This window comes from Callospermophilus lateralis, chromosome 15, assembly GCF_048772815.1.
Source record: "Callospermophilus lateralis isolate mCalLat2 chromosome 15, mCalLat2.hap1, whole genome shotgun sequence".
Lineage (NCBI taxonomy): Eukaryota > Metazoa > Chordata > Mammalia > Rodentia > Sciuridae > Callospermophilus > Callospermophilus lateralis.
In genome coordinates, this window is record NC_135319.1 from 64304619 (window position 1) to 64331922 (window position 27304).

At 49.8% G+C, this 27304-nt stretch overlaps 1 protein-coding gene across 1 annotated transcript in view; it reads right to left on the reverse strand.

Moving 5' to 3' along the window:
- Positions 1–4964: 4964 nt before the first annotated feature.
- Positions 4965–27304, reverse strand: part of Slit1 (slit guidance ligand 1) — a 153582-nt gene continuing 131242 nt past the window's right edge. Inside the window, exons 26-37 of the mRNA XM_076834200.1 lie at positions 22194–22357; positions 20208–20332; positions 19810–19907; positions 16715–16854; positions 16490–16583; positions 14035–14172; positions 10435–10672; positions 8715–8845; positions 8195–8349; positions 6923–7211; positions 6385–6596; positions 4965–5641 (exon numbers count right to left, since the gene is read on the reverse strand). Of these exons, the coding sequence (XP_076690315.1) occupies positions 5403–5641; positions 6385–6596; positions 6923–7211; positions 8195–8349; positions 8715–8845; positions 10435–10672; positions 14035–14172; positions 16490–16583; positions 16715–16854; positions 19810–19907; positions 20208–20332; positions 22194–22357 (2023 nt within the window). The 3' untranslated portion in view covers positions 4965–5402. The remainder of the gene's footprint in view (positions 5642–6384; positions 6597–6922; positions 7212–8194; positions 8350–8714; positions 8846–10434; positions 10673–14034; positions 14173–16489; positions 16584–16714; positions 16855–19809; positions 19908–20207; positions 20333–22193; positions 22358–27304) is intronic.

Below are 27304 nucleotides of genomic sequence, written 5' to 3' on the forward strand. Positions count from 1 at the left end.
AAGAAATTCAACCCTAACCTGTATTAAAAGCACAGCCCAGGGTCCTAATTGAGGCTAAATCAATGCCTTTGCAGGGCCAAGGGGTCATAGGAGGCCCATACAATTTAACTGAAGCTCAGGTGCCATGTGGATTTTTATTTTTAGGCCATGACCCTTCAGAACGCGTGAGGGCAGGGGCTGCTGATCCGGCTGTGGATTCAGGGAGCTCTAAAATGAATCTCTACCGTTCCTTTAAAGGTCTTTCTGGTTCCTCCCAGTGATGTCATTGCCGAGGTCAATCTTGTAGTTGTTCAGATGTGCTCCTTTTTGGTGTTTTGTGAGTCTTAGCCAGTGTTCCAGATGCCCAAGGTCAGGGCCTCTGGAGGGCCCTGCCCCTTCCTGGTACCAGGTGTGTGCTCCCAGCCTGTGTGAAGGTAGTCCTTCCAAAAGCAGTGAAATAAGAAATTCTGCAAATGGTAACCTGGAAGATAAGCGTGTGTCCCTTGGGCCTGGATTTCCACTATGTTAGTGAGTGTAGGAAGATACTGTGTCTTTAATGGATGAAAATTCAATGTATGCTGTGAATTTGTTGGTTTTAAACATTGAAAATTTTTCATTAGACAATGTTTACATACCTCACCTGAAGAACCTTTGAGAGTGTATATATGGAAATTTTAAAATATATTAAGTTGCTTTAAAACAATATGTATAGGTATAAAAGTGGGAGTTATTTTAACTTTGAATATGTATCAAGTCTCTTAAATATTGAAATCTTGTAGGCTTTTTGTGCTTCTGTGTTTTACTTTCCTGTTATGTAGGAAACTGTGTTCTTGTTATTGGTGATGGGGCCCACACTGAAATCCAGGCTTGGAAGGATTTCCTGTGTTGTTTCAGATTTTCTTGTTTGGTTTTGAGGGAAGGGGTATGGAGCTAAAGGATGTGTGGGAGGGATTTCTCTAACATTGACACCTATTCCATGAGCTTTTGAAGGCGCTTATTTTACTGCAGCGTATTAAACTTCTTTGATATTAAAGTGTGTTTGTGTAATCACTGGAGAGGGTACAGAGTGCATTGAAGCCAGGCATTCAACTTGAAACCAAGTGGTAAGTAGCTAGAAGTAACCCCAAAGGAATACTCTGTCTCAACCATGATGTTGGCCCTTAAAGAAACATTATTATGTGCTACTTGAAATCATGAATCATTCTGTAAGCTATGCCTAGCTAGCTTCAGGGAAGAGAAAACACAATGGGTGAATCCTTGGGATTCCCTTGGCAGGGTAGGAAAGTTACCAGTGTTTCATCCTGAGAGTGAGGAGTGATGGAGTTCAAGCTCCTGACCTCAGGCAAGCCAGGTCCAACTGCCAGGCTCTCTGTGGCGCTAGTGAAATGTTGTAGAAAGTCTTTCCATTTGCATTGTATTCTTTCACCCCTGCTTAAGGCAGGTCTGGTTAAGGACCCAGCAGGATGGTGAGAATCAACTTAGCAAGTTTATCTAACACTTGCCATCAACATGCAGAGCAGCATCCAGTGAGAATACCCAGCAGGCTGCAAGGCCATCCTTGACTTTAACTTAGAGGCTGCTACTGCTACTCCACAGATGTGGGGGGGTTTTAGCCCAATTTTTAAATATATATTTAAAGACTAAGGATTTTTTTTTAACATTAAAATTGAGATTTGTGGGCTGAGGATATATTTCAGTTGATGGAGTGCTTGCCTCACATGCACAAGGCCCTGGGTTGATTATCCAGCACCACCAACACCACCCCCTACAAAAAAAGTGAGATTTCTAAGGTTGAGGATCTGACTCAGTGGTAAAGTACTTTGCCTGGCATGCCTGAGGCCCTGGGTTTGATCCCAGAACCAAACAAAAAAATTTAAAAAAAAAATTTTGAGATTTCTAGCTTATCATTTAAAAAAAGATGAAGATATGGTAGAATTAACTTATTGGTATGCATCATCTAGTGCTCAGTAGATTGGAAAATGCTCTCCAGGTCACATAGTCCCTAGCTGTTTCAATTGCCATTTGTCACTTTACAGTAGGGAAACCTTTTGATATACTACTGTATCAAAAGTGACAACAGAAAGGATAGGCTCAGAGGGTGTCACTCACTTGACTTCAGTAGGTAATATCCTGGCCAGTACAGACACTTGAGCCTACTACCCTAGTTGATCCCATTTTCTTTCCTCCTAAAATTTTCAGTTACCAATTGTCATGACACTGAAGTTACCATCACTGGGCACTTTGAAGGTGGCCCTTGTGCTGGTAAGGTGTTGCTTGTGTGACCATTGCCTATGTTTCCAGTGGGAAATAAGTCTGTGGTCCTGTCATTGGGAAAAAGGCCAGCCAGGTGCCTGTGTCATCAGGAACCTTATAAAGCTTGTCTGCCAGGGCCCAGCCTCACCCAGACTCCCAAGTGCAATTTTCTGGTGTGAGAAGGTGACAGAATCCCCACAGAAGTATGTTTGCCTCCTTTCTCCACTGATCCCTATGAACCACTGCCTAGAGACAGGCAGTTAATCTTACAGGACATCTGAGAAGACACACTGCTGTCTAATCTGTTGCCCTGATGCTCCGAAGCCCTCAGAGACAGGTTGAGTGTAGGTGTGGCTCTGTAGACAAACACATAAGAGTAAAGGCAAGCATTTGGTGAGAGGTGAGGATGTGCAGCTTCCCCAGACCACATGTGCTGTACCTTCTCTGGCTCATACCCCAGCCAGTTCTAACTGCTGGCCCCCAAACCCTTCTTCCTTCAGGATGGACAGACATCCTTTGCCACTTCAGGAACAGGGCTCCAGGGCAGATATCCTGCATGTGTGGATACTGTTGGGCATGGCACCAGCCCTCAGGCTCTTAAGCCCTGGGAGGGTGAATGCAGGCAGGAATAGGCTCACCTCGGTGGAGAAAGAGACCAACCAAACAGAATGTAAGTGAATCAATGTCATGTTCACATGAAAGACAAGACAATATTGGCATTCTAAAACAGTACTTCCAGGGGAAAGGCAGGTGCGGCACCCTCATGGGCTGTCTAAACCAGTCTCTTAAGAGTCGATCCAATTAAGACTACAGAAACCCCACACCAAAGGTCACGATCACATAGCATCTGCAAATCAAAACAAGACATTGGAGTTGACTTTAACATATAAAAATACTATAACAAAATGAAATACAAATATATATTAGAATCTGTAAGTATTCTGTATAAAGAGATACTTTCGTGGTTAGGCTAACAGCAGGCAAAGAGGAGAAAGTCGGCCTTTTCCATTTCCTAACAGTCCCAGAGACCCATAGCTGTTACCAGTGTTGCTGCAGAGAACAGCTTCTCAGGCTTTGCCCTGCTGGGTGTCTTCAGTGCACATAATGGAAGCAGCCAGTGGCAATCACAAAGGAACTGAAGACATTTGCCAAAGGGGGACAAGATGCAGAGGCGATTTCTCAGCAGGTGGTCTCCCAGTAGCCTTCTTCCAGGGCTTCATCAGTGTGAACAGGCACTGGAGATGATGACCAGGGTCCCTAGTGGCTTGCAGTTGGAGGATAAGTTGATCTTGGGGCACGTGGCTCTCCTTGCCCCTTGCTGCCCTCGGCTTGCAGTAGATTCTAGTCCTCAGACTCAGCCAAGGACTAGCATGGCGGGGCCGATGTGGGTAATTTAGGCTCATGCAGTACTGCCTGGGAACCATCACACTGGCCTCTCACCTGCCATACCCATGGCCCTGGGGAAGGGGTGGCATCACCTTTCTGTAGGTGCCCCTTTGTGCAGAGTGACGAGGCCTCCTTCCAGTCAGTGTTCCTCAGCTTGGGAACTGGCTTCTCCAGCTCTGTGGGGACCACCAGGGAGGTGAACTTCCTCAGGGCTAGTGAGTCCAACATCTTTTTTTTTTTTCAGGGAAGGGGCAGGCTGGCTGCTCTTGCGTATTTCTGCCCTATGCAGGCTACTGTTGCTCAGAGCCTCAAGACAATAAGAGCCCGGCCCCCTGGTGAGGGTCAGATCCTGCCTTGAGGACACTTACCCATTTGAGCAGAGCAGGGCCCTCTTTCCCACCCCAGGGTCCCAGCTCATACTTGCAAGCATGAATGCAGGTGTGGTGGAATGTGCCAGGCTTCTGTGGCTGCAAGAGACTGATGATCTCTGCAGTCATTGCTAAGGGCTCCCCCTTGCATACTCAGGGCTACATGCTCTTCGGGAGACATCTGGAAAGAAGAGTAACTTTTCCTCCCTTTGCTAACTCTCAGATTTAGAAATCACCTACTTGATTCAGCATGCCAGATAAGCTCTGTCAGAGAATCCCACACCCAGTAGCTCTAACACTAGGGTGGGCAGCTGCAGTCCCAACAAGGGTCAATGGCCAGAGCCCCACTGGGCTCTACTCTTCCCAGGCATCCTGGTCACTCCTGCAGTGCATAGGGATTGGTTCATGCCCGCCCATTAGGGCTGGATGCCCACAGTATCCCGTCCCAGGTTAGGCACATAAATACTTGTGGCTGTGATTAAGAGAATGGGACTTCTAACTCCTCAGGTTTCCTTCTGAGACCACAGCAGGAGAATCTACACAGTTCCTTTTGTTCCTCCCATTTTATAGCTGAGGACCCTGAGGTCCAGATGGAGAGAAGTCTGCCCAGCATGACAGCTGACAAAGGCTATGATGACGACCTTTGTGACCCCAGTGCTCCCTACTGACCTTCAGTGCCAGGAGACCTGAGCTGAACTTCACAAAGGAGACCCCTGCCTGGTCACCAAACCCTCACACCTGACCCATTGCCAGTAGTTCACCAACAGCTTGTAATGGGTGGGTGGCTGGAGAGCCCAGGTGCAGTGTCCCTTGTGTGGCTAGTGATGGAGGCAGGTGATGTTTAGTCAACTGGAGCCAGAACTTCCTGCCCTCTTTGGTGGGGTCTGCCTTCCCCGGGAACCCCCTCATAGAAGCTACAGTGGTCATCCTACACATCAGGATTCAAGGCCTGGTCTTAAGAACCAACTCCACCCCAGCATCCTTCCCTAGCAGTGCCAACCGGGTGGGGCAGCCCCTTTCCCGTGGCAAGAGGAGGCCCTTCCGCTCTGCCCCTGGCCTGCTGCCAGCAAGATGCTGTGGTAGCAGGAGTGAGGCCGTTACTCGCAGAGACCCCAGGGGCAAGGCCAGCTTGAGAAAGGATCAGCCCCCTTCTTCAGACCAGGTAGCAGGCATGGAGGGGTGCCACCACTCTGCCCTTCGTGGCCTGACCTCACGCACACATTCATTCAACAAATATTTATTAAGCGCCTATTTGTGCAAGGCACTTCCGGAGAGGGCAGCAGCTCGGCCTCGCCCCTCCGCCCGGCCAAAGCTAGAAAGGCTGTCGAGGCCACCCGCGCTGCCCAGGGCCTGGCGCGGTCCTGGTGATGGCCCGCACCCCCAGCCCAGCTGCCGCCCGCCGCCGGCCCGCGCCCACTACGCGCAGAGGGCACAGCCGCACTTGGTGGGCTTCTCCACCTCCTCAGCAAAAGAGGTCCCATCGCTGCACTCGAAGGTAAGCTTCCTCCGCTTCAGCCGCAGGCCCCGGCAGCAGCCCTGGCCCGGGCACGTGCCCCGGCACTCCACCCACGACAGTGGGCGCGTGGTCTGGCAGATGGCATAGCCCCTCTGGACCCGGTGAAAGTCCCGCACAGGGTCCCCCCGGCATTCGGACTCTGGATGGGACAGACACCAAGAGAAAGCCTCAGGGTACACTCAGAGTCCAGCTGCTGCCCCAGGAGGAGGAGGAGGAAGCAGGCAGCATCCCCAGAGGGGTCTTCATGCTCTCACGCCTCTCTGTCCCCAGCGTCCTCCCACCTTCTGAGCATGCACCTCCGCACAGCTTCCTCCTGGGGCCCACAGTGTGGCCAGGGGGAAGGAGGAAATTCCTAGCTGCCGGAGTAAGATGCCTCCCTTTACAGAGGCCTGGAGGGGATGATGACATTATAAAAGAAATCCCTGCTGGGGAGGTGATGGCCCAAAGGGGCCCCAGGTCTGGGTTTCCCCTGCTTCCCCTGCCCAGCCTCAGCAGTCTAGATTCCCACTCGGCATCCTGGTCAAGCTGGCTGGGGAGGGCTTGAGAAGGGGTCCCAAACCCTCAGACTTCGGTCACTCCCAGGTCCAGAGTTGATGGGACCAAGATGTGGTGATCTGGCTAGGAGCTGTTACCTAGGTGATCTCTTCTGTAACCAGAGACCTCAGCCAGAAAGAGCAGCTGAGGGGTGGGCTGGGCCCAGGGGAGGTGGGGGATGGAGCTCAGTGCACAGAGGGTGGGGGACACCAAAAGGCCAGGAGTAGCCTCAAGTGGAGAGGAGTGGGGAGGGTAGCTGAGGTTGGGAGGAAGGAAACACCACCAAGTTGCTATGCATTTTGTGGGGAGGGACCCTGCAGAGGGCACATCAGGAGGGGGGCCCCTGACCTTGCTCACACAGCTTGCCCGCAAAGCCAGGGTCACAAACACAGTGTGCCCCCTTGGTGGCCGAGGCCTGGCAGTGGCCATGCAGGCACTGCAGGCCCCCACAGGGCTCTGCAGCCGCCCCGACCTGGTTGCACAGAGCCCCTGAGTACCCATCCTGGCACTGGCAGCTGTAGGAAAGGGCATCGAGGGGCACACATTCCCCATGGACACACCTGGAGGAGACAGAGAAAAGTCACCGTGAGGACAGGCCAACCCAAGGCCCACCCCTCCCAGCCTTGACTTCACAGGACTGTTATTTTGTTGCAAGATTTAAACCAAGGGGGGAAAAAAACAATTCTGTTTGTCCTTATGAGCCTTTTCCTGTTAATAAACATGGAAAACCAGTATGGAGGTGGGTGGGGGAGCTGTGTTAGGTTCCGTGCTCCAAGTTAGGGGTTTCAAACTACAGTTTGAGAGGTGGCCCTCACATGGACAAGTAGAATGTGGGAAAGGGCAGGAACGCAGGGGCAAGGCCTCCCCCAGCCCATCCCATACTCACTTGTGCCCATGGCAGGGGCCGTCAGCTGGCTGGTCGCAGTGCAGGCCCCCCCAGCCAGCCTCACAGTGGCACACAGGCCCCGGGCTGGCACTGGGCTGGCAGATGCCACGCAGGCAGTAGAGCTTGCGGCAGGGTTCGCAGCCCGGCACCACGCCTGGTTTCATCTGCGTCTTGGTGAAGTCCTGCAGCTCATTGTTGATGTACAGGTTTCGGATACAACCGTGGAAGCTGGTGCCATTGAGGATCTGCCACAGGCGGAAGGCAGCTGAGTTCACGTCCACAGGCATCCCTGGGGTGGGCAGGGAGCAAAGCCAGGCTGAGTCAGGCCGGGCGTAGCACCCAACTCTGAGATCTGCCGGGCAGCTCTAGTGTCCCCTGTTACCCTCAGTCTCTGTCCTTCTGGCCCTGTGACCCCGAGCCTTTGCCACCTGGAGGGCCAGATTCATTTCCCAGAAGCCACGGAAAAGCTGCTTTCCCTGGGATGACAGCTGGGTTGTCAGCCCAGCATGGCAGTTGGCAAGTGAGGTTCTAGGCTGCCCTACCCAGGGCTCCTTTCTCCCCTCTAGAACACTAGCTTTTATCACTAGAGACCCCAATCAAAGCCAAGGACTTGGCCTGGGCACTGGCCCCTTGGTTCTGATGGTCATTGCTTCCCAACTACCCTCTGAGATCAGGGGTTCCAAAATCTACCTGACAGATGACCAGTGACTTGCCTGAAGTTGCTTGAAGAGCAGAGACAGAGGTGGCATCAGAACCAGGGGGCCAGGAATCAGCAGCCCTCCCCCACTGTACCCAGAGCCTGGCTCCAACCAAACCAGAAAGGTCTGTGGGTGGTGGACGGGATCCCTGGCCTGCAACACCTGTATGGCCAGTGGGTGTTTACAGCTGATGCGTGGACTGCCTCTAGCAGCAGCTCTGACCTCCGAGGGCCTAAGACTGGGAATGGAGCCCCTTCTGGCCCAAAGATGGGAAGAAAGGTGTACATGGTGAGGGAGACAGCCGGGAAAGCCCCAGGCCCTCTCCTAGGCCTGTCCCCCATCCTTCTTGGTCAGCAGGACTGGGCAAAGAGCAGCCTGGGCTCCAGGCAGGGGAGGACAATCCATTCACTAGGACAACACCCACCTCTTGAGAGGTGCAATGCCCTGAGTATCAGGTCTCCTGGGCCACTCAGGCCAGAGAGCCAGAGGCCCCCACCTTGGGATACTGACATCATGGTCCAATGGAGAATCCTGGAGAAAGACAGCTGCAGCGTCCCCAGCACCAGTTCCTCACCTCCCACATAAAGAGGGGCCTCGCTGTTGAGCGTGTAGTGTTTGCCGAAGTTGTCCATGGTCATGGGACTGCCACCATCAATGGAGAGATTCACCATCTGGTCAAAGGTGACCAGCTCAACAGTGTGGAACTGCCCGTCATTGATCGTCTCAGCACTGGAAGGAGATAGGGTGCCCCCACCCAAAGGAGTAGGTGTCATTTTGGAGCACCTCTGGCCATTGGCCCAGTAGCTACTTCCAAAGTGACTAAATCTGTCAGGGAGAAGACTTTGTAAGTCCTTTCTGGGGCCCTAGGGAGAAACTGAGAAGTGAGGGGCAGAGACCCCCACTATTGGAGAACCTCCTCTGAGGTTTGGGTTGGGATGGGGAAGGAGAGGCCACCCCTTAGACCTCAGAGAGCCTCACATTAAGCTGGGGTTTGACCTGATGGGCGGCCCAAGTTTCTAGTGGTCCCAACAACTATACTTCACAGGGAGTCGCCATGCCCCTGAGGGTAGGTGGGGAGCACGAGGAAGCCCTACCTGTAGATAGCAGAACTGGGGTAGCTGCCTGGGTCGTAGCTGACACGCACGTGGCCCTGGTACAGCTCAACTGCGATGTGGTCGTTGTCTCCATTGTACAGCAAAATCCCGTTGTCCTCTGCAGTGGAGACCTAATGGGCAAAGCACTTTCTCTCCCACCCCACCCCTCACAGTAGCAGTGGGTGGCACAGAAACTGGACAGGCCAGGCTGTGTGCAGAAGCATCCTTCCCTGCCTGGCCAACCTCCCCAGGGGCCACTTCTCTAGGAGGCACTGACAGAGGCTGGCAGTCTAGGATTCAAATACCAACTACTGCCAGTCTGGTCAGGTCCAGGCAGAAGGACAGACAAGCCCGCTGAGACCTAGAAAAGATGTACCAGAGGAACAGAGGAATCTTGGGGAGTCTGCCCCAGAGAGGGAGAGGCAGACTGGGATCCCCACTTCCCAAGTGAAGGGAGCCCCTCTGTGGGAGCTAGCCACACAGGTTGAGGAGTAGAGAGGGGACAAGGGCAGGAGGGCTGTCTCAGCCAGAATTGTCCAAATCTGGAAGGAGCCTCTCAGGAGAGAGTGTCTGTCACTGGAGCTGTTGTGACAGACAAGACAAGCAAGAGCAGGATTCTTGTTTGGAAGGGAGGTCCCCTCAGTTGCTCTGGGGGGACCTGGCCATAATCTGTTCCTTCTGCCTTGTCTCTCTCCCCTACTATCTTCTGATAAAGACCCTGAACCCCTGATTCCTGGAGGTGGGCACATGGTTCAGGCAGGACCAATCATACTACCCCATCTCCTCGGATCCAGCGGTTGGTACAGGGATGGGCATGTGACTGAGACCAGGCCAATCAGAGAACTCCCCTGAGACTGCTGATTGTTGTCTGTTTAGAGCTGGCAGGGAAGAGCCCCTTTGGGTCTGGTAATGGGACTTTCTGGGGCTATGAGGACTAGACCAAGGATGAGGGTTTGGGTGAGTTTCGTTTTGTTAAGCAGCTAAGGCTGGCTCTTGTCCTGCTGTGAGGATAATGTGAGTGGACAGGATTTTGGAGAAGTGACGTGGGGAGAAGAGCCGAATGAGCATGTGTGGGAGGCTGAAAGGTTCTGAGAAAAAGAAGGGGACAAAAGAAAGAGAGAAGAAAGACGTGGCATTTGCTGTCAGGAATGGAATTTTGGGGAGAGAGATGACTAAGGAGGAGTTTAACTTTTCTTTGGGGTAATATGCAATACAATCCACTCTCCCAAGAGATATTTAGCAGAATATGGATATATAAAATGTGCACATTTCTGTGTTGTGGAAGTGGGACTTGCTTTCTTTTTATCTGTAACATGATCACATTCTAAGACAAAATAGAAGATATAAAAAGGGCAACTCAGGGACCAAGCCCAGAGCTCTGGCCTCCTTCTGGCCACATGAAACCAGCCTGTGTGCAGCACAGGAGGCAGAAGCCAAGGAGTAGTCGAGATAGAAGACGGTGGGGAAGGATCCTGGCGAGCTTGGTTTTCTGAATCCAGCCTCCCCGGGGACTGCCTCCACTTTGCCTGATGTGTGGCTTAGTTACCTTCCCAACTGTCCAAACCAGCTCAAGCTGAGTCCCCAGTAGCCAGGAGGAGTTTTGACTGATACATGTCCCTTCTAGGTCCCCTAGGCAGAGGTACAGTCTGATGCTCTGCTCTGAGGCCATGGTCCCCTGTTCCCTGACTCCCTCTTGGGAACAGGCGCCCTGGGTACCCACCTGTAGTGTGATATTAGCCCGTGGCCAGTTCTGCAGGTCAGTGAACTGCAGATAAGTGTCCCGATCCACAAAGTTGACACTGAGCAACTTCTCACACTCAGGGCCACCGAAGCCTGGGAGGCACTGGCACACAGGCCGGCTGCCCTGGTCCACACAGTTGGCCCCATTCTGGCACTCAGTCCCCTCACAGGGGTTCCTGGGGGCAGGTGGGTGTGGGGGGATCTCACAGAGCTGTCCGCTGAGGGGAAAGGACACAGGTCAGAGAAGGCCCAGCCAAAGGAAGAAGAGTCCTGGAGAGGAATTCACTAAACATCCTGGGGAAACAGAGCCTTAAAGTGACTGAAGATGTTCTTAGTGAACACTTTTTTCCCGCTGTGGAAGGGTACTGAGAACAAGTGTGGTTGGCTGGCCCCTGGTTCAGCAGCATGGACGTTACCAGTCAGAAGGGGAAAGCCTGCTGAATCTGCTTGTTAACAAGATCTCGGGTGGTTCATGTGCATGATAATGATTGAGAAGCACTCACTGCTGGTGTCCGTAACGATGGGAGTAAAGAAACTGAATGATCACAAAACTTCCCAGGCCTAGGTGGTTTCACTGGTGAATCCCACAAAACATTTAAAGAAGAATTAATATAAATTCTTCACAGACTCTTCAGAGAAATAAAGAAAAAAAAAAAAAAAAAAACTATGATACCAAAGCCAAAGACCTCACAACAAAAATCACAGACTGATATCTCTTATAAATATGGGCACAAAAATCCTTAACAAAATATTAAGGACTGGTAGGTAGTTGAATGATGGAGCACTTGCCTAGCATGTGTAAGGCTCTGGCTTACCCAACCCTGGAAAACACACACACACACACACACACACACACACACACTCGTACACACACAAACATCAAATCCAGCATAAAAAGCATTATATACCATGATCATTTGGGATATACCCCAGGAATCCAAGGTTGTTTTAACTCAACAAATTTGGAAGTTAATTTAATGAAGGGCACCCACAAAAACCACATAACATATTTAATAATGAAAGACTGAAGGATTATCCCCCAAGACAAGGACATCTGCTCTCACAGCTTCTATGTTATATTGTACTAGGGATTCTATCCAGAGCAGTTAGACAAGAGAATGAAATAAAATGCATCTAGATTTTGGAAAAAAAGAAAACTATCTCTACTTTCACATGACATGATCCTATATAAGAAAATCCTAAAGAATCCACTAAAATGCACTCAGAACTAATTAAAGAATTCAGCAAGATTGCAGGATACAGTTGATGCACAAAAATCAAAGGAAAAATGAAATTAAACAATCAATTCCACTTATCATACCATCAAACAGAATAAAATACTTGGGAACAAGTTTTAAGAATAAGTGCAAAACTTTCTTTGATAATTACAAAACAATTATTGAAAGAAATTAAAGAAGGTCTAAATAGATAGACATCCCATGTTCATAAATCAGAAGACTTAACTGCTATTAAAATAGCATTGTTCGTGAAATTGACCAATATGATCCCTATCAAATTCCTGATTGACTTCTTTGCAGAAATTGACAGATGGATCCTAGAATTTTTATGGAAATTCAAGGAACCTACCTAAAATAGTCGAGGCAATCTCCAGAAATAATGAAATAGGAGGACTTATGGTTTCCAATTTCAAAGTGTATTGCAAAATTACAGTAATCAAAACAATGTGAGGCTGGCATAAGAAAACCAACAGGTCAATGGGATAAAACTTGGGAGTCTAGAAATACCCTCACACTTATAGACAATTGGTTTAAAACACATACACACACACACACACACACACACACACACACGGGAGGGGAAAATAGTTTTTTCAACAAATAAAGTGGATATCCACATACAAAAGAATGAAGTTGGACACCTTCTTTACACCATATATAAAAATATCAAAAATGGGTCAATGACCTTTTAAACTTAAGAGCTAAAACTATAACACTCTTAGAAGACCACATAGATATAAATCTTCATGATCTTGAATTAGGCAGCAGATATAACACCAAACATACAAGCAAAAAAAAGTAAAAAATTCATAAATTAGAAATCATAAACATTTAAAACTTGTGCATCAAAGGATATTATCAAAAGACTGGTGGGTGTGTGGCTCAGCAGTACAGCACTTGCCTCCCACATGTGAGGCACTGGGTTTGATCCTCAGCACAACACAAAAGTAAATTTAAAAAATAAAGATACTGCATCCATGTATAACTAAAAAAAAAATTTAAAAAATATGACAACCCACAGAATGGAAGAAAATATTTGCAAATCATATATCTGATAAGGGCCTTGCCTACAATATATAAAGAGCCTTTACACTCATTGATAAAAATCTCAATTGAAAAAACAGGCAAAGGACTTGACTGGACATTTCTCCAGAGAAGATATAAAAAATGCCAATAAGCACATGCAAAGATGCTCAACTTCATTAGCCTTTAAGAACATGGAAATCAAAACCACAATGAGATATCACTTCACACTCACTAGGAAGGCTAGAAACCAAAGGCAGCAGTTGTAGAGGGTGTAGAGGAATTGGAACCCTCATACACTGCAGGGGGAATATATAATAGTGGTGCCATTGGAAAACAGTTTGGCAGTGACCACGTGATGCAGCAAGTCCCCTTCTAGGAATATACCCATAACAATTGAAAATGTATGTCCACACAAAACCCTCTTCATAGCATCAGTATTCGTAATAGTCAAAGAGTAGAAACAACCTAAATGTCTGTAAACAGATGAGTGGATATAAAATTGTGATATATCCATACAATGGACTACACTCAGGACTGAAGTGTTGATATATACCGCAACATGAACAAACTTTGAAAATGTTATGCTAAGTGAAAGAAGTAGACACAAAAAACAACACATTGTATGATTCCATTAAATGGAATGTCCAGAATATGTTCACAAACACACTTATTAGTAGATTAGAAAATGCTGGAGGGTGGGCCGGAAGTGACAGATGATGGGTATGGGGTTTCTTTCTGGAATAAGGAAAATGTTCTAAATCGATTATTGTGATAGATGCACAATTCTGAGGATATATGAAAGACCATTGAATTTTACACTTCAAATCGTATGGTATATGAATTATATGTTGATAAAGGTATTTTTAAAAAACAACACAAGGAACTGGGGTGTATCTCAGTGGTGGAGGCATGTTTAGCATCAGTGAGGCCCTGGAGTCCATCACCAGCACCATGAGGGTATAAAAGAAGACACAAGCAGAGTGTGGGAGGTGGTGGCCAGAAGGCAGCCTCTCCAGCTTCCCAGGGGAGCCCCCAGGAGAAGGTAGGTGACCTTTACGGCAGGACATGACTTCCACAGTTCAGCCCAGCGAGTAAGTCATGAACACTTCCCAGTAATCTGTACCTGCCTCCCATCCCCCACTAAACAGGTCAGGGACCCTCTGCCTAGGCTCTGAGTCATACATGACTTTCCCAGGCTGCACAGCTAGGATTGGCAGAACCATGGTTAAAAATCCAGGATTCGACTACCAGACTCTGACCCAGCCAGCCCAGACTGACAGCTAGAGCAGCAGCTCAGGTGCATCCCGGTGGCTCACCTGTAGCCCTCCGCACAGAGGCAGGCATAGCTGTTGACCTCGTCCACGCACTGAGCCCCATTCTGGCAGCGATGATCCCTGCAGTCATCCTGATTCTCACTGCAGTTGTCACCCGCGTAACCTGGTGCACACTCACACCTGGGGGTGGGGGGTGGGGATGTCAGCCACACAGCCCAGAGCCCAGGTGGCCAGGGCCCATACTGCCTGTTCATGTGACAGAGGACCTCAAGTCCCTGTGGAGACCACCAGGAGGCCAGAAAGAGTCCTGGATATAAAGGGGACCCAGCCCATCCTAAGAGCGTTTTCCAGCATGAGAAGGGAGTTTATGTGGGGGTGGGGGGACCTGGATTGAGAGGGTGGAGTGTTGGAAGCTGCGACCTCACAAGCCACTCCTCCTGGAAAACTGCCAGGTGCCATTTTGACTTGGTTGCGGCCTCCAACAGTGGAGGCCCAGCAGCAGGAGGAAATGAGAGTTTTGTCCCAGAGAACCTGCCTCCACATGCAAGGCCAACCCTCTTCCAACCTGCCCTGCTGCTCGGCTGCTCCCTCTGTGTTCTCTCACAACCCCGGGCACATGGTCCTGCATCACACGGCTCAGCCACCCCTCTTCCCCAGACTCTCCAACACTGCTGGGCATGTGCCGGCCTCTCAATGGGAACCTTGGCCCCAGGCCAGCCTCTAGCCTCCCAGCTCTCACCACATCCCTGTCTCCCCCCAAATCTGTCTTGGCCAACCATTTGCCTATCAAATAAAGGGCACACTCTCTCTCCCCTTTCCAGTAATGGCCTTGCAAGACATTCCCTGTCCTGCAGGCTATCCGCTCCCCCCACCAAGCCCACACCTGCCAGATACAACTATTGATTCTGAAGCACCCTCTGCATGGTTCAGCCAAGCCAATACCTCACCTCTAGTGAACACCACCCCTCACTGAGCAATCTCTTCTCAGAATCCCTTCTGAACTCCGAACTCCACTGCTCAACCACACAATGAGCAGATCAGTGCCCTTTCCTGGATTATTTTACTCATTCCTGAACTCAGTGTTTTTCAGGATCTAAGAAATATCTTTCAGCTCGCTGCCTACACACACACACACACACACACACACACACACACACACGCATCAATCAATCAATTTGGTACAACAATATTTATTCTTACCCTATAAAATGGTACATTGCTCTCTGATGTTTTGTTTTTTTAATGTTAACTGTGACCCACCCAATTGATCACTATCTACTTGAATTGGGTCTTGAGTTGCATTTTGAAAAACTGTTACAGTAGCTGAACCACCACCCACTCCATCCATCCATCCATCCATCCATCCATCCATCCACCCACCCACCCAGTGACTGTGTATTGAATACTGGCTGGTTTCTAGGCACAGTGCTGAGTGTCAGTTCCACCTTGCCACCACACCAGGATAGGAAGTTGAGAGATGTGCACTATATAACCCTGTGCTGCAGCCTGGGCCCAGGACAAAGCACAGTACTCATTCTCTGTGGCATGAAGGATGATGCCAGCAATTCCAAAGAGGGTTAGTTGCCTGTTTGAAATCCTGCTCCATTCCACCCTCTGAGACACAGCATCTCTGAGGAGGGTGCCTGCCACCCAGTGTGTCCCTGGTCTGCCCTGCCGCTGCAGGAGTGTAGCATCTGTCTATCATTTGTATGGAGTTTTGATGCAACCCATTGATGGTATATCCAGGTCTCAGTCATCTTCTGACACTAACTTCCTGCCCATGGATATCAAGCAGCTCTGGCTAGATGGCAGGCTTCCTAGGAGATTCCACCCAACGATGACAATAATATAGGACAGCAATTCCATGCCCAAACCTCCCGGGGCTGAACGGGCTCTGGAATTCAGAACTTCTTGGCATTGGTAAAATATTCCATAAAACAGTGGATGATATAACCTGCTGAGGTGGTCGGAGGTGGCCCTATAAGCCGAAAGTTTACATTTTGGTAGCAAAATCTGTACATATCCACACTCCATGGGATGAGCAACAAGTGGAAATGGCCTCATATAGCCCAGCTCAGCCCTTCTTAACAAATATGTTCAGGTGAGGGCCGATTGTGCCTTCGGGAGAAGTTTTTGGTCTTTAGAGTCCCGTGGATTTTGTAACTGGGATAAACAGCTGTGGATCTGGAACAATTGACTCTGGGTGGAGAACTTGGATGCTGGACACAGAAGAAAGTGCTTGTCATATACTCTCTCACCTAATCATTGTAACCACCCCAGGAGGAAGCTGCTGCCACACAGCTGAAGATCTGAAACAGTGCAGCCAACTGATTCATTCAGGGTGATGCTGCAGATAGGTCTCTCTAGCCAGAGTGGTACCCATACCCACCCTCTGCACCCTGCATCGCTGAGACCAAACCCTCTGACAGGTGAGAACAGTAGGGATGGGGAGAAGGCAGAGCCCAGACTGAAATCCCTGGCAATGGGTGCCACTGACCTGGGCCCATCTGGGGTGCCCACACACTGGGCCTCATGCTGACATGGGTTCAGATCCGGGGAGCAGAAGTCCACCAGCTGCTCACAGGCCCTTCCTGTGGGGATAAGGAGCAAGAGGCAGGAGAGAAGCCAGGCCCAGCAGAACCTCCTCAGACACTGAGAAGGCCCCAGACCTGCCACCCACAGCACAGGGCTCCGGCGTGCACCCTGGCCCCACCATGCTTACCCGTGTGCTGCAGGGGGCACCGGCAGGTGTAGTTGCCCACACCATCCACACAGACGCCTCCATTGGCACAGGCATGCTCCACACAGTCATCCGTGTTCACCTCACAGGTTGGTCCTTCAAAGCCGATGGGACAGGAGCACCTGTGGGGGATGGTAAGAGGGAGCGGCACAGATGGAAACCTGTGTCCCCACTCAGGGTCATCACTCCACAGAGTCAGGGTTTCTACTCTGGGCCAGGCCCTGGGCAGGGCTGTGAACGGAGGTCACAGGTGAACAGGACCGACACTGCCCTCAAGGGACTCAGTCACAGTCTCCTGAGAAAGACCATTGACTAGAGCAGAGGTGGGGAGTGTGGGTGACAGATGTGCCTGAAATCAGGGTTGGGCAGACAGGGGCAGAGGACAATAACTCCTCCTTGGTGGGGTCGCCCAGGGCAGGTTTCCTGGAGGAGGGGACAAATTGACCTATTCAAGGACCCAGACAGAAGGAGCCGGAAGGGGAGGGAAGGCAGCAGGGACAGAGGAATGTCCAAACGCCTGACTTCCACGCACAGCCTCCAGGAAGGGCCCTGCTCATCCACGCAGTTCAGGCGCAGCACGTGGAGCGCAGGCTTCAGGGAGAGTGGAGCTGAGGGAGCAGGAGCTGGGCTGGGGAGGGTCCTGGAGATCAGGACCCTGAAACCAGGGTTGTAACTTCCCCTGAGGCACCTGAGGTTTTCCAAGTGGTGTGAGGGTCAGAGAGAGGTCTGAGAAATTGACGTCCCCCTCTTCAAATGTCCACACAGGCTCCTCCCTAAGCTGCTCTGTCCAGGACTCCAAAAGGTGCCCTGAACCATCCCAAGTGCAAGGTGTGAGGCACCAAGTAAAACAACAACTGGGGACTCTGATGCGAAGAAAGCAGAACAAACGGTTTTGTAAGTCAAGAGGTTTCCGGTTCCGCATGTTGCAAGTGATGGGAGGCCTCACGGAACTCTCAGCTGACAGAACGTGAAAAATACCTTTGGTGATAGATCACTCTGGAGGTTTGGGTACATCAACTGGGAAGAGTTTCAAAGAACTGAGTGACATGGCTGTAAAAAAACTCCTCCTAATCCTGTTGGTGTATTTCTGTGAACAAACTTTCCCAGCATTTACATCTATAAACACAAAGCCAACAACCAGGGCTGTTGAGCCCTCTCCTGCTCTGTCCCATCACCCCCGGACACGTGAACCCATTCAGAGAAGAAAAGAACTCCAGAAAAGCACCCTGTCCATACCCTTAAGTTTCATTAAGGGACACAGTCTAGTAAGATTCACCTTCATGTATAATAACTACCAGTCAAATTTCACCATGGGGTTTTCTTGTTTTGAATGATTCTATGTTATTGGCAACTGTCATGATAACTCAAAAGAAGCTAATCAGACTTATGTTGGCGACAAATACCAAAAAGAAGACTTTAAATGTTAACACTTAGACTCCTTGTTGGTGGCAGAGAAGCCAGCAGGTGCTCCCGAAGAGAAGACGGTGGGGCTTCAAATCCTAATACACTCTACAGAGATGGGAGGGGGGAGCATGATGGGAACACTAGCTCCAGGGGAAGGGGGGGGGAGCATTTCCCTGCATTCAGGGCATTTAAAAATGGTGTCAAATTGCAATGCTCTTCCCATTGCCCTGGAGGATAAGGAAAGAGTGACTAAGTGATCGTTTCATCTTTAAATATTAATAACACTCACACCATCTAAGACCTTATCTACATCGCAAAGAAAAACTAAATTTTATTTTGATGAAACATGTTAGCTGTCAATCTAAGGACGGTGGTACGGGTTTATGTTTGGGGGTGGGGGTGGGGGTCGGGTAAAGCCCTCTGAAGACCACAGCTGCAGGGCATGTTCTGGAGTTTAATTTTAATGGCGTGTGGCTGGGGGTGGGCGGACATGTTAAGCTGGGGTAACAGGGTCACTTGGCATTGCGAAAAGCCCCCTCTGGCGGAAGCTAAGGATAGAGCAGTGGGAGTGGGCAGGAGCCGGGGGAGCCTCCGGTGGAGGGGTGACTTAAGGAGGAACCCCCTTCTACCTAGAGGGTCCTCCCGGGCGTCCCGGGCTGCAGGGCTGCTGAGTGCCAGGGGCCTCAGTCCCCGCGGAGGAGCCCCAGGAGCCGGGAGGGGAGCGCTGCTGGGGCTGCGGCCCAGGCTGAGAGCAGGAGGAGGACGCGTTTCCAAGGCGACGCCGGGAGAGGCCTCTTACGACTTTCGTGTTTTACGTCTGGTAATTTGGGTTTGCAGAGGCAGGTTTGGCCATTTCTGCAGGTAGATTCAACATCATTTTCTCAAGAGCCAATTTATTGAGCGGCCAATTTATTTTCCAGCAACCACTCTACTCCTCGGAAAAGCTCTGGGAGGGTGGGGGCAGGAGGCGGAGGAGATCGGTGGGAGGGGCTTAGATGGTGACGTCAGTAGCCGCAGGGCCTCTGAGAGAACTTGAGGTTGGACTCTGCACTCTATAGGGAAATGAGTGCTCATGGTGGGTCCAGAGGGCTGTCCCCTTTCTGCGGTGGTCAATGTGAGTCATGAGATCTGGGGAGAACCCCAGAGGGGATGATGGGGACTTGGCACCCCTTCTGGGTAGGTCTCACCCACCCAATGGCAGCCTCTGCTGTTCCTGGGGATGCAGGGTGGCAGCTGGACAGGAGGGGCTGTCTACCCCACCTTCAGGCAAGTGGCACAGCCAGCACACTGTCCTGCTCAGAGCAGAGGTTTTGTGGTTGAACATAAATGAATCTTAATTGTTCCCAGTCTGCTCCTGGCACTGCGTCCCAGTATCCTGCAAAGACCCTTCAACGCCCAGTACCTTGTTAGAGCAAGAAGTGGGCTGTAGCAGGAAGCTGCAGAGCAGGCCCAAGCCCGTGCTCATCCGTGAGCACTTCCTTTGTGACTCTGGCTGTCCCCTGGGCACAGCTAGGTCTCACAGCATTGTCTGCTCCCCCTGAGCCTCTACCCCCATCTCCTGGAACACAGGGGGGCCTGGGCCATCCCCTTGGGGGAAGTAAAACATCAAGGTGTAGTTGCTGGTCCCATCAAAACATTCCCCCCACCCAGGCTCCTGCCCCCAGGCCACTCACGTGAAGCCGCCATCCTGGCCCTCCTGGGCGTGGCAGGTCCCTCCATTGCTACAAGGGCTGCTGGAACAGCTGTCCAGGGATACCTCACAGTCTCGGCCCTGGAGGGAAAGGTCAGTGACAGGGACTCCAGGGAGACCTGGGGATTAGTTTGTTGAGTAGAGACAGCCAGCCCCTCAGTGGCTCAGCCTCCCTGTCCCAGGAGTTACTTATCATTCTTTCTTTCACCCATCCATCCATCCATCCATCCACACGTCAGATCACTGATGATAGGCTCACTCAAGTGCCTGCTCTGAGCCAGGCACTGCTCTGGGTACTGAGGACAGCCTGGAAAACACGACAGACCCAGTCTTGCCCGTCTGTGCCCCACAGTGCACGTCCTCCCAGCTTCGTCCACTCACCTTATAGCCACCAGGGCAGGCACACCTGTACACCTCCAGGGGATCATTGTGGCAGGTGCCCTGGTTCTGGCATGGACTGGACAAGCAGGGATCACACTTGGCTTGGACAGCTAGAGCAGGAGGACCTGTGGAGGGTTTAGGAGGATATAAGCACAGAGAGTGGAAGGAGCAGCACAGGGCTGGGCCCGGAGAGCCCAACTTGTTGAATGTTGGGACGTCTTCTCCCCAAGGAGACTCCTGCCCCTCACTGTGCTTCCTCAGGATCATACCTGCCCCCTGCACCGTCCACTTGTCCAGCCTGTGGATCCTCCTTTGTAACCTGGGTCAATACTGGGTTGGAAGGACTACATGAGCCCCACACATGACAGTTAGGGCCATGTCATCAGTGTGTGAGTGGCACGGTCATTATTCCTGAAGTCAGCTGACATTCCCTCTGCCCCCTCACATCCTCACATCGGCTGCCTCCTGACCAGGTTGATGGGAGGTGGCCACCTCAGCAGAGAGCAAGCTGGTGCCTGAGCTTGGCTCTGTGGGGAGGCCACATCAGGGTCCAAATGCCTTCAAGTTGTTCTTCTCCAAGCCTAAAGCAGGAAAGACCCTTCCTGTCACCTCCCTGACTACAGCAGGCCCCTCTAGCCCCTTCAGGTCTCACTGGCCGTAGAAGTAGGTGGAGAAGCCAGGGGCTGTGCTACCTGGGTGTCACCTATGAGGGGCATTAGGATCTCAAAACAGGAGAACCAGGCCAATTAACTCAGGTTAGCCCATAAGGCTTCTTCTGGAAGGGGTGGAGTATTGGTTCTGCTGAAGAGCCAGGAGCACCAACAGAAAAATCCTTTTCATAAGCTGAGGGGACACCAGGGGAACTTCCACAGCACAGGTGGGGTTTGTTCCCTGACCTGGGTGCCAGCTACCTGGGCAATTAAGTTAGTGAAGAGTCACTGGGCTCTTCAAATCACGATAGGTGTACTTTTCTGTATGCAGGTGGTAGTTAAATAAAAAGTTAAAAAACAGGGCTCTGGCTGTGGCTCAGGGGTGGAGCACTTGCCTAGCATGTGGGAGGCACTGGGTTCCATCCTCAGTGCAACATAAAAATAAATAAATAAAATAAGGAATTGTGTCCATCTACAACTAAAAAGAATTAAAAAAAAAAAAAAAGTTAAAAACAGTGCCAACCCTACCCCATTCAGTAAATACTGAGCACACGTAGTGTAATTGGCTGGCTCCCAAGAGCCATGCCACAGAGACGGCCCCTCTGAACTGTTGCTGCTGTGACAGCCTCCTACACCCAGGGTGGTCCGTGGCCTCCTCATTAACCTACGGCTGTCAGTTTCATTTCCGATCCTGGCCTCTGAGAGCAAGGGCCGCGCCCCCAAATCCCTGGGGCCCTCCCCCACTAACCCCCTCCGCACAAAGCTAGGTCTGGAACAGCGGCTCAGCCACCTGTCTACGCCGGGCAGGGCCTCGGGGGCTCCGCCATCGGCCAGTCAGTCAATCAAGCCCTGAGCAAGTATTTACAGGGGCGCGAGGTGAGCGGCCCCAGAGCCAAGCCAGAAGGAGCCACCAGTCACGCTCAGGCTGTTTTCTGCAAATGTCAAGAGAGCCGCAGCTGGTCCCCGGCTCCACGGGGACCAAGGTTTAAGCTAATTGGCAAGCGCAGTTTCTAGCCGAGAGGGCCGAGCGCTGGCCCTGCTGAGGCTGGGCGCTTCCAGAAACACTGCTATTTTTATCTTTCTTACATAAACACCGAAAGGATTAAAGCCCTGGTGGCCTGAGATTTTTGTTCCTTGTCTGTCAGAACTGGAAGGTAGCCATCCTAACAAACAGCAGGTGCCTCTTTCCTGTCACCAGAACCCCAGCCAGCAGTCACCACAAGGACACAGAAGTGTCTGGAAGCCCCCCCACACTGGGCGAATCTTGTGGTCCCTGGCAGCAGGAGGTGGGGTGGTAACAGCACCCACCACCCTTCTCTCATGCTCCAGGACTCACCTTGGCACTCAAACTTCTTGGCAGGCGTGGTGAGCAGCAGCTTGCCCTCCATGTCTGAGGGCCCAGCACAGCGGGCAATGCCTGGTTCTTTGTAGCCAGTCTTCACCCAGCTGGACAGCCAACGGAGGTGGCAGTCACAGTACAGGGGGTTGGCACCAATGGCCCTGGGAGAAAGATGAGAGAGAAGGAGCCATTACAGCTTCAGGGGGTCTCGCACCCAGTGAGCCCCTAAGGTCCCAAACACAGAGCCAAGAGCTGGCAAAAAAATTTTTAGTAGCCCCTAATTTACAAGCATTGAGTGTATAGCTGGTACCATTTTAAGCTCTTCCTATGCATCATCTCAGTCTTCACCACCCTCTATGATCCTCATTTGACTTGTGCAGAAACTGGGGCTCGGAGAGGTTGAGGAACGTGCCCAAGATCTCACAGAGAAAGGGGCTGCTGGGACCAGAGTCTATGAATGCTTTACCTCCCGTGGTCACAGGGGAAGGCACCCAACATTCATTGTTGTGAGGAGACAGCTGCTGTCCTTATACTCCTGCATAGAGTCTTCTCATTAACCCCACCTGCAAGTTTTCTTCAAGCTGTGGGAACTGAGCCTTGCATGGAGTTAGTAACTTCCCTGGGGTCACATGACTAGTGAAGAGTGGCCCCTGGATCCAGACCTAGAGCTCTGTGCCTCAGAAGCCCATACTCTTTTATTTTTCTTTTCAATTTTTGTTAAACAAAAAACACAGGGATGCATCTCATCGTGAGCCTCTTTGAAATACTGTAGACAAAAGTCTCTGCCCCACAGAACACTGTGAATGGATTAAGTGCCACTGAACTATACGCATTTAAAAGGTTAATTTTATGTTATGTAAAATTTCACCTCAATTTATGTCAAAAAAAAAATTTTCTATGTTAGTGATGGGCTTGCAAAATGGTATGCTTCCAGGAGGAGAAATTTGTGATATTTCAAATTACCAAGGTGGTTGCTTTTCTCCCAATTCTGTTTCTGGGAGTTACACACACACACACACACACACACACACACACACACGTACGGGAGCGCGCGCAAAGACATCCGTGTGACCACATTGTCATTGAAATGACAGTGCAACTGTGGCCCTTTAAGAGGTGATGCAGACGGGAAGGCTCTGTGCTCATTCTCCTGGGGCAGGCATGGGGTCCAGATGGAAGGGACCAGTTTGAGCTTATTTCCTCTCTGCTTCACGGGCGCTCACTTGTGCTTCCACCATGTCATGACACGCGCACTCTCTGACTTCCCAGCCTACAGAACCATGAGCCAAATCAACTTCTGTTGTTTGGAGTTTCCCAGTGGGTGGTATTCTTTTAAAGCAGCAGAAAATGGACAGAAACCACTGCTCATCAGTGAGTGAGCAATTAAATAAACTGTTACATCCACATTACCCAGAAAAGCCCATCCCCCGCTGTCACTGCCCTCCACAGAGGGACTCACAGCCACCACGTGCAGGCGTGCAGCCCCCCAGTCCTTTCCCACATTGAAGCACGTGGTTCCTCCCCAGGACAGCTCTCTTCTGAGCTGTCACTGAACAGCACGCCTTGGAAATCTTCCAGGTCTGCGTATGCGGAGCCACCTCATTTTGTCAAACTGCTTCCTACTATCCCAGAGAATGGCTACCCTGTGGTCTAATGAGCGGTTTCCCTGTTGCTGGACCGTCTGGTAGTTCTAAAGCGGTGAACTCTCTTGTATTTGCCTCTGTGAGGTGTGAGCACTTCTCTAGAACAGATGCTTGGAAGCTGAATTCCAGAAGTCCATGTCAGATGTCAATAGCTGCCCCCGGCATGCTGTATCCACTTATTCTGGCCACCCAGCTAAGGCCGGGCCTGTGCACCCCTAGCATAGGCACCCACACTGTACACTGCCACTTCCTAACATTTCTACCAATCCAGTGAGCCAGCTCAGAATCTTTGCCCTAAGCCACACGAGAGACAGACATGGATAAGACATGGGTGTGGGAAAAAGAAGAGGCCCGAGTTCTTTGATTCAGCAAATACTAAAATTAGGGCCTTGGTCCTGAAGTTCATCAGTACCCATGTTACTATGAAAATATAAGGTTGGATAATGTCCATGACAATGGGCCATTCATTAAGTCCCCAATGGATGCACTGCCGTTTCCCACCTGTTTCTGGGCAACACAGAGGAAGTGGACCGCCCCCTAAGATGCACACAATCTGATACAAATAACATTGGCTCTGAACAGGAATTCCCCAAAATAGCACAGCAGGTGATGTGCAATCTTATAAAACAGGCTGAACCAGCCCTGGACTCCAGCCCCACCGCAGTTGCTCCCTGCCCGGGTGACCTTGAGCAGCTCATTCAACATCTCCAGGGCTCACTTTATGATTCAATAAAAGCCTGTGACCGAGCAGGGAAGGAAAGACAAGCACATATAACCTAAAATGGGGGCTGAGGGAATCGCGTAGCCTGGAAAAAAGGCAGGGTCGACCTAGACACATGTTCAATTTTTTCTATCCTTATATGCTGACAGCATCCATCCTGGCTAATGGGACAGGAGAGACACCATCCTCTTTCCATTGAGCAGTAACAGGGCCTCTCAGATGTGGAGGGAGGTCAGACACTGAGTTTTGTTTTTGTTTTTTGGTACCAGGGATTGAATCCAGGGGTGCTTAGCCACTGACCACATCCTCAGCCCCCCTTTTTAAAAATATTTTATTAGAGACAGGGTCTCACTGAGTTGCTTAAGGCCTCACTAAGTTACCGAGACTGGCTTTGAACTCACGATCCTCCTGCCTCAGCTTCCTGAGCTACTGGGATTACAGGCATGTGCCACTGCACCCAGCTTAGACACTGAATTTTTTAAGCTATACAGCATGTTAAAAAAAAAAAAAAAAAGGCTTTTACCTAATTAGAATAAGATATGATTTTATAATTTTTATAATTTTATCAAAAGAGATTCTACTATCATGTATAACTCGGAAGGACCAATAAGAAAAATCCTCAGAACAAAATATTGGTATACTGTTTCCCTCACATACTAAGAGAGAAAAAAAAGAAGTTGAAGTTTACATAATCATATTATTTAATAAAGGGAGATTATTTCTTTAAAAAATGGCTTCTAAAAATAACAGGAATACATACATACCTTGTGGTATATTTTAAATAAATGCATTAGAAAAATTTTATATTAGTAAAAGTTTAAAATAACACAATTCAAAAGCTAGAAATACAGAATCGGTAGTGCATTACAAGAAGCATAGTCCTGTAATGAGACAGGAGTTAAAAATTTATTAGGAATGGCTGTTTCTTTCAGTCCTGTAGCTCACTAGATAAAATGTGGAAAAGATTGAGTCTGAGGCCATTGTGAGTGTGGGGGCCCTTGATGTCTCCTAGCATCTTCACAAATTCCCAGATGGGTACAGGTGTTTGCCCATAAGTAGCAGCAAAGCTGGATCTCAAATGTAAGTGTCCTTCCCCCACTCTTAATAACACAAATTATGGGACCAGAGCCATAGAAAACCTATTCAAAAGCATTGATCCTGGGCTGGGGTTTTGGCTCAGCGGTAGAGTGCTTGCCTTGCATGTACAAGGTACTGGGTTGGAGCCTCAGCACCACATAAAAAATAAATGAACAAAATAAAGTTATTGTGTCCATCTACAACTAAAAAAAAAAAAAGGCATTGATCCTGGCTTGATACATAAATGGTCTTTCTTGTTTCTGTATTGAGCAGATTCTGAGCCACACCTGGATTCAACAATTCAAGTTTTAATTTATCCACAGCTGGATTTCTGTATCTAAGGACCATCTTATCATCTCCTCAGTGGTACTTGTCATTCACTTTCAGCTGGGAACTGTTTTTTTTCCCAATGAAAATTACAGTGAAGAACAATTTATACATGTTAATCATAAAAGAAAATTGTTATGAACTCAGTGGGGTGTGGAGAGGCACAGGCCTAATGGAGACAGAGCTCTGGGCCCAGCAGCCAGGACACTTGTCAATCCAAAAGGACTGTGGCTTCAGGTACTCAGCCCAGCAAAAGTATAAATAACCCTGTGCTGTTGATCTCTGGGACAGCCTGGACATAGCTGAAATAGAAGCTATTCGTGTCAAGATTCTACCCAGTCTCTATTAATGTCCCTGGCCTGAAGTGGCTTTCTCTGGGCCTGGGCTAGCAAGCTCCTAAGTGTCCTCCACCCAAGCCACACCTTCTCTGCCCATCCTACTCTTAGGCAATTTATTTGTGTGTAGCACAGTCTCCTTTTTCTGGACTGGAGAGTACAGAAGCAGTCCCTTGAAGACTGGAGCCACTAAGTCCCAGCAGGGCTGGATACTTCCAACTCCTGTGTACATATTTGAACACTGAATCATTTATTCCTCACTTCATCAAATAACAAATTCTAGTGTAACGATTATCATGATTATGAATTCCTTGCTGTTCTGTCATATGGGCATGCCATAGCTTACTTCATCATTCCTTATTGATTTTCACACCTAGTTCTTAATGAATTTAGAATTCTAGCTTTCTTGTCTATAACAGATTAGAGTCTGCAAAATATTGCAGGATTATAGTAATGAACAATGACAACAGGGAAACTTAGCATAGAACTGGCATTGCCCAGGGGCCCAGGTACTGAAGGCCTGGTCCTAGCCCTTGGCACTACTGGGAGGTGGTGGTACATTTAGGAGGTGAGGCCTAATAAAAGGAAGTTAGGTTGGGGGGGGCATGTCCCTCAGGGGATATTAGAACCTTGGCCTCTCTACTTCCTCTCTCTTTGCTTCCTAGATGCCATAAGGTGAGCTTCTTCCTCTGCCACAGTCTCCCACCACCATGTGCTGCCTCGCCACAGGCACAAAAGCAATATGGCCAACTGACCATGAACAGAAACCTCCGAAACCATGGATCAAAATAAACCTTCCCTCTCTTTAAGATGATTATTTTAGTTATTTTGTGATGGTCACAGAAAGATGATTAACACAGGGGGATGAATAGTTAGAAAACGGATGAAAAATGAGCTAAGTTCAAAGTAAAGATAAAAGTAGACAGCAGTCATGGGATGTGCAGGAGATGGAAACCCAGGAGAGCGAGGAGCACTCGCACTCATTATGGTATGTTTGAATCACAA